This window comes from Humulus lupulus, chromosome 4, assembly GCF_963169125.1.
Source record: "Humulus lupulus chromosome 4, drHumLupu1.1, whole genome shotgun sequence".
NCBI classification, from domain to species: domain Eukaryota; kingdom Viridiplantae; phylum Streptophyta; class Magnoliopsida; order Rosales; family Cannabaceae; genus Humulus; species Humulus lupulus.
The window spans coordinates 99008761-99023168 of NC_084796.1; the positions used below are offsets into that span (position 1 = coordinate 99008761).

Consider the following 14408-nt stretch of genomic DNA (forward strand, 5'->3'; position numbering starts at 1 on the left):
GCTAAGTTTGTTAGAATTATTTTTCCTTGAATCCAGAATTTTGCTATCTGCATCAATTTATTTAGAATAGTCAGTAAAAATGTTGGTATAAATATAATTTACTGGAAAGTAATAAAAATCACTTTACCTCCATTGGTTGTAAACTTTTCATCAAATCTGCAATATTTCCAACCTTAACAATTTCACGAATCCCACAGACGATAGGGAGACAGATGGATATGTACAAGATTTTGCAATGATACTTCTTATTTTTAATTTATTTTTATCTGCCCTGAATAATAATAAAATAAACATAAATGTTAGAAAATCTTATTATGTAATTAGGTTTAATTAATTAAAAGCTAATCGATATGTATTTAAGAATTACCATTTTCGCATTGTTGTTGCTTGTGGAAGTGCAGAATTTATGGTAAAGTTACTTGATGAAGTTGTTGACAAAGTTAAACCTTTTTCAAAATGAAATAATGTTAATGAAAAAGTATATATATTTTTTTATATAATTTATAAGATTGTGACTTATAATACTTACCTCCGTATGATTTGACATATGTTTGTTGCTAATATGATTTATTTTTCATCGACAATTTCATATATCTTTTGGCCATCATATTTGACAAATTGACCCCACATGGTTAAACAAATTGGATTGAAACTAACGTTTAAGAAAATTTGAAATAGTTAATATTTAAATAAAAATATATATTTCTTATGTATTTAAAAAATTGAATTATTTTAGGTTGTCTTCTTACCTCTTATCAATGAGATATATTTCTTGGATTCTTTTTATTCCATGCATTGTCGTTACATCTTTAGGTGGGCTCATTTTTATTACAATTGCTAATAGATCTGTATTTTCGGATTTCAAATATTAGGGATTCGATAACGAATCTGCAATAAAAATGAGTTTAATTGTTATAACAAAATTTAAATTAAATTACCTATGTTTTTAGGTGTCATTTTGTAAGGCTCCAAATCTTTGAAATTGACTATGTCATATTTTGGTTGTTGTACATGGTCGTTATTTTCTCATAATTCTTCTATTTTGGTCTTTGAGTTAATTGTCCATTGATATGGATGGTCTCCAATTTTGTAACGTGGATTTGCTTGTATAACACGTGCATTGGTGATGTAATATGATTGGTAAACATTTAAAGAATCCTCCCAAGTGTGGATATCAGACTCAAAAATTGTAGCTTGTACTTTATTTCCCTGTGTCAAAAATAAGAATACATTGAGATTATTAAGGTATAATCTGTTTTTTTTATTTCTAAAAGAATAATTAAAATGATAAATATATTATTTAAAATTAATGAAGAAAATAATTATTTTACCTATTTATCAATAAGCGTCAGATTTTGATATTTTAATTGTTTTTGTGGGCTTGTTCGTACAACTGACTTTTCAGAAACTGTCATCTTGATTGTCCAGTATTTTGTAGTTGGATCACTATATTATATGTATAAGATTATAAATTGTTAAATTTATATAAAATTAGAAATATATATTTTTAGCATAGTTATAATAATAAAAAGCATGAAAATTTATACTAAACTATAAACTATAGTAAGTATATTATGTTTTCACAAAATTTTAAATTTATAGTATTCATACTTTGATTTTATCTTTATTATACAAGTAAGTTATAATTAAACTCTAAACAGAAAATAAAATCTTTTCATCTAAAAATATAGGGGAGAATTGTTAAAATATATATATATATATATATATATATTGGGGGAGAAATTGAATTCCAAAGAACTAAACATATTAAAAAGTTCCCTTCTAAGAATTTTTTATTTTTTTATTTTACTGGAGACATTTTCAATATATTTTTTCTTATTCTAAATATTATAAAATTAAAAAATCTCATTCTAAGATCTAGAGGTTAGGTTTCTATAGCGGCGCGGTATTGTAATGCTGAACCTCTATACCGACTGCAAACATCATATTGCAGGAATTGAATACACCAAATTCCAATTCCCATAACGATGACCGAAGGAATTTACAACTTTTACTATGCATATATAGTGTTTATACAGACTTTCAGGATTATATGTTTCTTAAATCATAATCACATTATTCATAGAGCAGCCCACCTAGTAGAATGCCAAGCCACCGTCAAAGAAATATGAACTTTCAAATTCACTATATTAGAATAAGAAGATACTCAGTCACGAGCACCAACCAAATAGTCATCATCGTCTCACTTAACTTTCCCACATAACAAACAAGAGTAAAGACACATAATTGAATGCAAAAAATTGCAATGCTTTATATAGAGACTACAGAGATCAATACTATATATTTATTAATGTTTTTTTTAAATAATATATTTATTAATCTAGAAACATCAACTACTAAAAATTTCCCTGAATAATCTCCCTTAATAAGAATATATATTTTAATAAATCACACAAATTATTTTATAATTGGTACATGTAAGGAGAAATCTATAGTAACCGAATAATGAGGAGTAGTGATTAATTCTCAACATATATGTTATTATCAGCTCTTAATAAAACCTGGTTCTTTATTTTCTTTATTTCTTATGACATGGCATTTCTTTATTGGTTGATCAAGGTTAAACATTGATTGTTCTGTTAGTTGTATTATTTCAGTTAGTCTATACATTATATATATATGTGATCATTTTGTATATCAGAACAGAAGTGATATATTCGTGTAAAAGTTTTCTGAGAGAAGTTTTTTACTTTGTATGGTGAGGTTTTGAAATACTTGTAACAAGTGAGATTTGAGATTGAGAGTTGAGAGCAGAACTGAGAAGCCGAAAGGAAGAAGAAGAACAAAGAAGTTGTCTTCAAGGGTGTTTCCTAAGTGCTCTTCATCAAATCTGGTTATTGTTCAAGGGAGATTGATCACCATTGTTTAATTCAATAGAGTTTTATCAAAGTTGAGGTTGTTGTTCAATCACAACAAATGGTATCAGAGCCAGGTTCTATTGTTGTCTCAACTTGGTGTTAAAATCAGAGAAAGAACAAGATTCATAAAGAGTAGCAAAGGTGTTTGTTTACTGGTTTGAATCGCACTTTCAAGAACTTCAAGATTCAGACCCAAAGTGATCAAGAAAGATGACTACTGCAAAGATGGACATTGAGAAGTTCAGTGGCAAGAATGACTTTTATCTATGGAGGGAAAAGATGAAAGCTCATCTTGGAAACTTGGGGCTTGATGAGGCTTTGAAAGGAGAAGCAGAAATGTCAGATAAACTAGAGAAATCTCAGAAGGATGATATACTGAAAAAGGCAAGAAACACCATTGTGTTGAGTCTAGAAGATGAGATTTTGAGGAAAGTGATTAGAGAAGAAACTGCTGCTGACATGTGGAATAAACTTGAGCAAACCTTCATGACAAAGACACTGCCAAGTAGAGTTTATCTGAAGCAAAAGTTCTATGGGTTTCGAATGGATGAAGGTAAAACTATTGATGAAAATTTAAATGAGTTTACTAAACTACTGTCTGATCTTTGCAGCTTAAATGTCAAAGTGGAGGAAGAAGATCAAGCAATTTATTTACTCAATTCATTACCTACTCAGTATGAACAATTCAGAGACACCATTTTATATGCAAAAGATACCTTGGTCCTTGAAGAAATTATTGGAGCAATATACTCTAAAGAAATGTCTCTCAAGAACAGTGGAAAATTGTCAAGAGCTAATGGAGAGGTTCATTTCACAAGAGGAAGGAACACTCAAAGATTCAATCACTCCAACAGAAGTCATAGCAATTCTGGTTTCAAGAATCGAGGAAGATCAAGTTCAAAAGGGCCAAACAAAGATGGAAATAAATGCTACATATGTGGCAAAGTTGGTCATTACAAGAGAGATTGCTATTTCAATAAAAACAGAAATAGCAAGGACAAAAGAGAAGGCCAGTCAGGGAATAAATTTGAAGCACAAGACTCAGCAAACTACACAGATGGATATGATTCTGGTGAAGTCTTGTTGGCAGCTTCAAACATTTCAAATGAGAAATGGATCTTGGACTCGGGCTGTACATTTCATATGACTTATCAAAAGTCATGGCTAAAAGATTTCAGAGCTATAACTGGAGGCAAAGTTATTCTTGGTGACAGCAACACATGCAACATAGAAGGAATAGGAAACATAAACATCAAGATGTTTGATGGAGCTATTCGAACACTAAAAGATGTCAGGTATGTTCCTAAACTAACTAAAAATCTAATCTCTGTTGGATCTCTAGATGATGCAGGTTACTCAAACAAAATTGAGAATGGAATCATGAAGATAAGCAAAGGATCTCTGGTTGTTATCAAAGGAGAGAAGAGAAATGGCTTATACTATCTTATAGGAGACACTGCATATGGAGAAGTTGCTGTAGCCACAAATAATGAAGATTCAAAAGCTGTTTTGTGGCACAGGAGGTTAGGGCACATAAGTGAGAAGGGTTTAAAGACAATCTATGATCAAGGGCTATTAGGCAAAGACAAAATCAGCAAGGTAGAATTCTGTGAAAGCTGCATTTTGGGTAAGCATCATAGATTAAGTTTCAAATCAGGTAAACATGTTTCTAAAGGCATATTAGATTATGTGCATTCTGATCTGTGGGGTCCAGAAAAGGTACCTACACATGGTGGTAATACATACTTTATGTCTATAGTAGATGATTTTTCAAGAAAAGTATGGGTGTTTCTGTTAAAAACTAAAGATCAAGCTTTAGAAAAATTTAAACAATGGAAACTTTTGATTGAAAATTTGACAGAAAGAAAAATTAAAACCTTGAGAACTGACAATGGTCTTGAGTTTTGTAGTGGAGAATTTGATGATTTTTGTAGGAATAATGGAATACAAAGACATAGAACGGTTAGACTCACTCCACAACAAAATGGAGTTGCAGAAAGGATGAACAGAACATTACTTGACAAAACAAGATGTTTAATGTTCAGTTCAGGTCTACCAAAGAAGTTTTGGGGAGAAGCTATCATGACTGCAACATACTTAATAAACCGAAGTCCATCTACAGCAATAAACTTCTTTACACCAGAGCACAAATGGTCAAACGAGCCTCCTGATCTGTCAAACTTAAGAGTCTTTGGCTGCACTGCTTATGCTCACCAAAATGAAGGTAAACTTCAACCTAGATCAATTAAAGGTGTGTTTTTAGGATATCCTCAAGGTGTTAAAGGTTATAGAATTTGGCTTAAAGAGGATAAAGGATTTAAAACAATAAACAGTAGGGATGTTATCTTCAGAGAGTTTGAATTTCCATGTTTTAAATCCACTAACAATGAAAATGCAGGAACAAGTAGTACTAACCCTGCAGGTACAATGGAGAGTCAAGTTCAAACCACCACAAATCAGGTGGAACAACATATTGAACAAACTGAAAATACTCTAGAGAATGAAGAACCAGATCAAGAAGAACAAGCAGATGCTCAGGATTACCAATTAGTTCGAGATAGAGAAAAAAGGGTGCCAAAGCCAACTCAGAGATATGGTTTCTCTGCCTTGACAGATATGTTGGCCTATGCTTTTGTTACAGCAACAGAGTTAATGAAGACAGAACCAAGAACTTATTCTGAAGCTATCTCAAGTAAAGAAGCAAGCTGCTGGAAGAAAGCAATGGATGAAGAAATGAGATCACTTGTGAAGAACCAGACTTGGATTTTAACTCAAAGACCAATAGACAAAAGGGTGATAAGTTGTAAATGGATATTCAAGATAAAACCAGGAATAAAGGAAGGGGAACAACCAAAATATAAGGCAAGACTAGTTGCAAAAGGTTTTAATCAGCAAGAAGGAATTGATTTTAATGAGATTTTTGCACCAGTTGTGAAGTACAAGACAATAAGGATCATGTTGTCCTTGGTTGCTCAGTTTGATCTGGAACTTGAGCAGATGGATGTGACCACTGCATTCTTAAATGGAGACTTAGAAGAGGTAATTTTCATGGAACAACCAGAGGGGTATGAAAAGGAGAAAGGAAAAGATCAAGTTTGCTATTTGAAGAAATCATTGTATGGCTTGAAGCAAGCTCCAAGACAGTGGAACAAGAGATTCGACTCCTTTATTACTCAGCATGGTTTTAACAAGAGCATGTTTGACTCTTGTCTCTACTACAAGGGTTCAAAAATTCAACAAGCTGAGTATCTACTGCTTTATGTAGACGACATGCTATTGATTAGCAAGGAGAAATCAAAGGTTGAAAGAACTAAAGACATACTGAAGTCAGAATTTGAAATGAAAGACTTAGGGGCGGCAAGTAAAATTCTGGGAGTTAACATACAGAGAAATAGAAGCAAGAATCATCTATTTCTTGGCCAAAAGAGTTATTTGGAAAGAGTTGTTAGCAAGTTCCTAATGAATGGCTCCAAACCAGCTACATTACCCTTATCAAGTCAATTTCAATTAACAAACAAGCAATGCCCAAAGACTGAAAAGGAGAAGAAAGAAATGGAGAATATTCCTTACTCAAATGCAATAGGATCAATCATGTACTCTATGGTCTGCACTAGACCAGATTTAGCATACTCTGCAAGTGTGCTAAGTAAATACATGGGAAATCCTGGTAAACCACATTGGACAGCAATGAAGTGGCTTCTCAGATACATAAATGTCACTACAAAGTTGGGATTGAGTTTTAAAAGGAACCAAGATGCAATTCAGGTGGAAGGCTTTGTGGATGCAGATTTTGCAGGAGATAAAGACTCAAGGAAATCAACAACAGCTTATGTATTTTTTATCTCAAGAAACTGTGTAAGTTGGAAATCTCAAATACAACCAGTAGTCGCTTTATCTTCTACTGAATCTGAGTATATAGCTGCAACAGAGGCACTTAAAGAGGGCTTATGGATACAAGGTTTGCTGAAAGAATTGAAGCTTTATGATGGAAAGGCTACTGTTTTCACAGATAGCCAAAGTGCTCTTTATCTATGCAGAAATCCTGTGTTCCATGACAGGACCAAGCACATTGAAGTAAGGTATCATTTCATAAGGGAAAAGGTGACACAAGGATTAATAAATATTGATAAAGTACCTAGTGAAGAGAATCCAGCAGATATGGGAACTAAAATACTGACACTTAGCAAGTTTCAACACTGTGTGAAACTTCTAAGTATTGAAGAAGGCTGATTTGCTGGAGGATAGAACAATGAGTCTTGGGAAGATTTTTTAACAAGGTTTTATTAAGCTCTGAGGTGGAATTTGTTATTATCAGCTCTTAATAAAACCTGGTTCTTTATTTTCTTTATTTCTTATGACATGGCATTTCTTTATTGGTTGATCAAGGTTAAACATTGATTGTTCTGTTAGTTGTATTATTTCAGTTAGTCTATACATTATATATATATGTGATCATTTTGTATATCAGAACAGAAGTGATATATTCGTGTAAAAGTTTTCTGAGAGAAGTTTTTTACTTTGTATGGTGAGGTTTTGAAATACTTGTAACAAGTGAGATTTGAGATTGAGAGTTGAGAGCAGAACTGAGAAGCCGAAAGGAAGAAGAAGAACAAAGAAGTTGTCTTCAAGGGTGTTTCCTAAGTGCTCTTCATCAAATATGGTTATTGTTCAAGGGAGATTGATCACTATTGTTTAATTCAATAGAGTTTTATCAAAGTTGAGGTTGTTGTTCAATCACAACAATATAGAAATTATTTAACAACAATATAAAATAATGAATAAAATTAAAGATGGAGTATATACTATATAATGAAGGAGAAATAAAAAAAATAATCACATAAACATAATTGGTTTAAGAAAAGTATTTGCAAAATTTAAATTAGTTTTGGCATAAATACTTTATTGGATAAGATTTGTCTACTAAACTACTATTATTATTATGTTTTAATTATATGGAAATGAATTTTACTAAACTTTTAAACGTTCCAACAAAGCTTTAAAGAAAAAATTACAGTGTATTACTTCAATATCCCTGAATAGATAAAAAAAACTTCAATAGATATGTATTTAGTCTGCTTAATTGTTGAACATGAATGGTAAATTTGTAGGAAAATGATATTTTATTTTTAACTAAATGTATTTTTTACCTTCTTAGCAGATTATAAGAACTTATGTTTCAAATTTACGATTGTCTTAATATAGGATTTATTAATAAATGAGATAGTTTTTATTGTGTATGCGAATACTAATGGTTGTGTCATATGGCAATGGATGTATCTATTCTCAAATGCTGCATTACTTGACTGAATATTAATGTATCTTTTCTCAAATGTTACATTGCTTGACTGAATATTAATAGTTGTGTCTTTATATATATTTATTTAAATTATTACAGATATTATATTTTTTTTGGATAATTAAACTACATGACTCCACAATAATAAGTGATTGGTCTAAAAATGAATTATGTGGTACATCGACTCCGTAGGAAATATTAATGTAAAGTCGTTTATACATATAAGGAAAAAAGAAATATTTCAAGGTCCACTTAATAATTTAATGACCACAGCAAATATTGTAAATTCAATTTCTTTTTGTTCACATTATAGGCCCACCTAAAATTCATTCTGCCTTCAATTTTTTCTTTTTTCAATTGAAAGTAATTTTTTTTTTATAAACGTTGGTGGTGGGGGAGAATGCATTTTCTCGTTCTACTTTGAGAAGAAAAGACAAAAATCACATGTTATTAATATAAATGATCTGACAACATTTTAGTGACAATAAAAATGGTAATAATACTAATATATATATATATATAGCAAGGATTACTTAATGTGGCAAACTGCACCATAAAAATTATTTAAAAATATACATGACAAACATATAAAGATTATCCCAATGAATTTTAACAGGTCTAAGTAAAACCATAAATATTTTGTTGGTGATAAAATAGGCCTTTAGGATATGTAGTATATATATATATACGTCACTACGAGGCATTAAATAATTGTTAATTAATTGAAGATATTTACCTAATAAATAAGTCAAAATCTCCTTAAGTTAAGACTACTTTATAATAATACAAAACCTAAACTACCAATATATATATGTATGGGCATACAAGTGAAAATGTTTTGGTTGTATTAAGCTATAGCTTGACTTTGAAGTTTGAACAAAGACAAAAATGTTACTAAATTCGAAAGCATCTTGTTGTATTTATTGTTAAAACATATCAAATTTTGTTAAAGCATACCAAATTCTATTAAATTATAAAAAATATTGTTTTATAGTAATTTCTTTTAAAACCATGTTATATATTTTAGTTATTTCACATCATTTAATATATTTTATGAAAATTATGTAATTTTTAAATATATAAATACTACAAATATGAATAAACCAATTGGAATATATAATATTTTGAAAACTATTTTGCACGTTATATTTTATGTTTATTTTGTAATTTTTTTTGTATGGACGACATAATATTTGGGAACTAATTTGATAATATTTTCATATAGTATTCTTTTTTTAACTTTTTAAGGTACTTGGATGTTAAACACACTGGAATATATAATATTTTGGAAACTAATTTGCACGCTATTTTTTTTTATTTTGTATTTTTCTTTTGTATGGAGGATATAATATATTGAAAAATAATTTGAGAATATTTTCATATAGAATTTTTTTTTTAACTTTTTAAGATAATTGGATATTGAAGAATTTATTTAAATTGAAGAAATTTCAGGACATTGAAGAATTAAATTTAATTAAATGATTGTAATAGAATATAGATACATGCATTAAATTAATTTAATCCTGCTAGTGTTAGTAATTCTGTAAATACAATGTTTTTTGTGTAGTTTTTTCCTCGTTGTTCAGTGGACACTGGTCGTATTAGAATTCTTGCTGTAGATGATGTTTTCGCCCTTGATAAAGCCACATATAATTGACCATGTGAAAAAACTGGTTGAGGCAAATAAATTCCAACATAATCCAATGTTTGTCCTTGTGACTTATTTATAGTCATTGCAAAACTTAATCTTATAGGGAATTGAGTTCATTTGAATGGGAAGCCACTGTTTTCATCAAGATTTGGTAAAAATGGGATCCTAGGAATGAACACTCTTTTCCCTTTGTCCCACTGCAATTTCTGCATCTATGATATTTTTATCAAAAGCTCGACAAATTAAGCGCGTTCCATTGCATAGGCCTTCTGAAGGATTAATGTTTCTGAGAAGCATGATTGGGCAATTTTTCTTAAGTAACAATTCATGTGGAGGGAGTCCATTTGGGGTTAGATTATTTAAGAAATCTTCCATCACTGATTGTTCAGATGAATCTGTTGTTTCATCAAAACTATAATATCGTTGTTCTTCACCAGGGAATCTATGAATTAACAAAGTGTTTATTTCATCAACAAAATCATTTTTTGGTGTTAGTATGGCTCGTTTCATCATACTGGAAATATTTTGTGAAAAATCGTGAATGTTGTGGAAAACATCTTCAATCAAACGATCTAAAGAAAACTTATCATCAACATAAGGAATAAGCATGCAAGTTGGTATTTTTATCATTTCATTGACTGTGTTTGGTGGCATTCCATTGCCAACTTTTAAAACATAATCTGAGAATGCAGGATCCAATCGTGCTCGCATGTTTTCAATTAATTGGAACTTGGTCAAGGAAGGCCACAAATATGAATAAACCAAACTGGAACGAACTTGTTCTTCTCTCGTTCCTTTACGAACCACAGGTAAAACCTGTCTAAAATCTCCACCCAAGATGACTACTTTTCCACCGAATGTTACATCTACATCAGTGATGTCACGTAACATTTTTTCCAATGCTTCTATATGTTGTTTTCGTGTCATTGGAGCTTCATCCCATATTATTAATCGAGTTGTGCGAAGTAGGCTTCCAAGACCACTTTGTTTGTTGACAGAACATGTGTTCATTTCGCTAGTACCAAGTGGGAGTTTAAAACGTGAGTGTGCTGTTCGCCCTGCAGGAAGAATAGATGCAGCAACCCCTAATGAAGCAGTTGCAAGTGCTACTAAATTTCTTGATCGTAATGTTGCCAAAATTGCCTTGTATAAGAATGTTTTTCCCGTCCCGCCTGGACCATCTATAAAAAATGAACCGCTTTTATTCTCGAGTACTTTTTCTAGGACTGCATCATATACATGTTGTTGTTCACTGTTTAGACATTCTGAGGCCGTAATATCTTCCTCTGGAACTTCAACACCCATTTATGTTGGGGTTTTATGCCCTAATTAAAACCCAAATTCTTTGCAATCTCATTTTATTATCAATAAAAGAATAGAAATCATTTTTTGACTTGGTCAATCACTTTGCTCACATGTTTTATTTTCATGATTATTTGTTTAATATAAACTTCTATTAAATCCCGAGCATATAGCTAATCTTATTTATAGTGACGTAACCACAGTGGAATATAAATATGGTTATATGTTCAAAATTAAGATAAATTGCTATCTAAATTAATAAATAAATTTAAATCAATGTTCAAATTATAAATAATTAATTTGATAAAGGATTTAGATAATTATTTAATTAATTAAATCAATAGAAAATAATACAGGCCTTAATTTTAAGTCCAATGGGCTTATAATCAAATGGGAAATTTCACGGGCCTATAGCCCATGATAATTTCGACCTAGGGCTTCAAAATGACTATTATTTTATTGATTTTTTAATTAAATTAAATGGCCTAATTGAGTCTATAAAAGGAGTGCTTAGAGAGAAGTCAAAATAAGAAGTTTGATAAGTCTCAAGTTAGATTTTCTGATAGTTTTAGATTCTCTCTAAACACAAGTCCTTTTCTAATCCACTTTGTTATTTTCTCTTCTTCTCTCTACATCTATCTCATGTGTTGAGAATTGCCCACACTAGTCTAGGTGGTTCTAAGGATACATTGGAAGATTGTGAAGAAAATAAAAGATCGGTTCAGTTTCTTGATAATACTCTGTGACAGAGAGGATACAAGAGTTAGAGAAACTGAAGGAAGGACTCTTTAATTCCGCTGCGTATACTGTAAGTATTCTATTCTTTGTTTCTCTTGAATTCAATTTTAGAAACATGTTTTAGGCTATCTCATATTAATTTGTTTAATATTAGATATACATGAAAATAAATAAAGATCCTGTATAAGCTAATCCAACAATTTCATCATTAATTTCTCTAGATTGAATTTCTTTGTCATGAAATGAGATGTCATTGTCTGTGAGATCATAGGAGTTGGTGTCTTTCCCCAATGAGTCAATTGCTAAAGCAATTGATCTCAATACCTGGATTCTTACATTTGAAGTAGGATAGTCTGCTGATTTGAAATCAACTGACATTTCACTTTCAAAACGCTCCCAAAGGTATCTTGGATAGGTTGGATTACAATAAACCAATATGGTTGCAAATAACTGTCTCAAACTGGCTGGCATTTGGAATAACGATGCTTCTTGTAAACATTCTTCTAAGTTGTTGTCTCTTTGTAGTAAACCATGCAGTGTTGCTGCATCGCGAAATGTTGGGACTACAATTCCATCAATAGACCTAATATTTTGGAAGGATAGCGGTCCTTTTACATGAGTTAATAGTAGTCATAGATAATATCTTTCACCTTCAAGTGGATTTGCTGTAACAATACGACCTATAACTGTTTTCTTTTTTCGAGGGGTCCATTGTTTGTGTTGATGGTTCCATACATAATGTTCTGGAAATTCTTTGTATAGTAGTCTTCTTACATTGGCATCTATTTGATTCATGGCAAAGAATTCTGTTAACATAGTTTTTCGAGATTGATCTGAATTTACAATGTTGGTTAGATCGTCTTTTGCCTGGAAAGTGATTGACTGTTGATCTTCAAGATGTAAATGTAAGCTATACACTGCTGGGTACATTTCATTAATAACAAACCCATATATTCTCCACATAGCTTCTGGGGGAGCAATCCATCGAGCAGATTGAAATTCTTGGATTTCATCAACTTGATGATTATTTTCTTCAGAAATCAAGTTGAAAGCAACACGATCATGGCCTTTGTAAATGTACTTGTAAAGATATTTGACTGCTTTTATTGTTGAGCAAATCTCAACATTAATATGACAATCAAATGTTGCAAGTAGATATGGATTATATGGAACGACCCAACGATTGTCTAAATTCTTTCCTCTTACTTTCACGTTTTCCCCATTATCTGAACGCTTATAAATGGGGAAACAATCACTTCCTACATTTGTATTTGGTGCATATTTCTTTGGATAATTACTTTTGCAACAACCATTTTTTTTTCATGCAAACATTGGATGGGTTTAAGACTCCACAGGGTCCATGCATCATATGCTTCACTACCGCATTATGTAAATGTATATTTGTATTTTGATATGGTATTTCTGCTGAAACAATTTCATCGAAAGATTCCAGTGTATATAATTTCCAATCCCTTTGCAAGATAATTAAAAAGTGTGCATGTGGAATACCTCTTTTTTGGTGCTCTATGACATAGACATACGCTGAGACTTGACCAAATATCTTCTTCTTAAACAATTCGTCTTTCAGTTATTCTAATTTCGAATGGAAAACTCGGGCAACCAAATCAGATCTATTTTGAGGTTCTTCATGTTGGAGTAGTTCGTTTGAAATATCTGGCAAATTTGGATTGCAAGTCATTGTTAAGAAAATATCTGGTTTTCCATAACGTTGTACTAAAGTCATTGCTTCCATATATCTTTTTCGCATGTCTCTTGGACCACCAATAAATGAAGAGGGCAAGATCATTCACTTCCCAACATTAGATGCATTCCTTTCACCAAGAGTAATGGTATCAACAATACCTTGATATATCTCTGAGCGAAAATGATTTTGGTTGCTTCTAAAATAATCCAATCTTGACGTCTCAATCTTTACATACATATCAACCACAAATTGTTGTAACAGTCTTCCAGAAATTAATAAGATTGAGTTGGCATTTTCTTGAATTTGTAATTTGTAGCAATAGTATTCACGACATGAAACTATCGGACCCTTGTCTACATTGTTTAATCCTGAAATTTTTTAATGTAAGTTAAGTGATTATAAGTTGGATGTGCATACTTAAGTAATTTTTATAACATTAATATTATTAGCGTTTTGTAAACATTAAAGTTTTAATCTAACCTCTTTCTTTCCTTGCTATCAATTCGTTAGCATTTATCGATTGTTGAGGTAGTATTGAATGATTTGTTTCGTTATATATAGATTTGTCTCCTCGATTAACCCTTTTAATTCCTTGGTGCCATCCAATGTCTCCGAAAGGGAATAATAGCGGATATTGTAGTGGATCATAACAACCAAAATAGTATTGAACTTTATGGTTTCCACCTAAATGGTTATGTGTTGAGTCTAGTTTTTGTTATGTTTTGGTGATGTTTTTAGTAGTCTTTTATTTCGTTTTTCTTTCATTTAGTGCGGGTTTATGCTTTGTTTGTTTGTCTTTGTGAATATCAGGAAGAATTGAGCATGTGGAAGAAAATG

The 14408-nt window shown here is 31.2% G+C and overlaps 1 protein-coding gene across 1 annotated transcript; it reads right to left on the minus strand.

Moving 5' to 3' along the window:
* Positions 1-9991: 9991 nt before the first annotated feature.
* On the minus strand, positions 9992-11131 carry LOC133832419 (uncharacterized). The gene has a single exon (XM_062262764.1). The coding sequence runs from the start codon at positions 11129-11131 to the stop codon at positions 9992-9994; it is 1140 nt and encodes a 379-aa protein (XP_062118748.1).
* Between the last annotated feature and the right edge of the window lie 3277 nt (positions 11132-14408).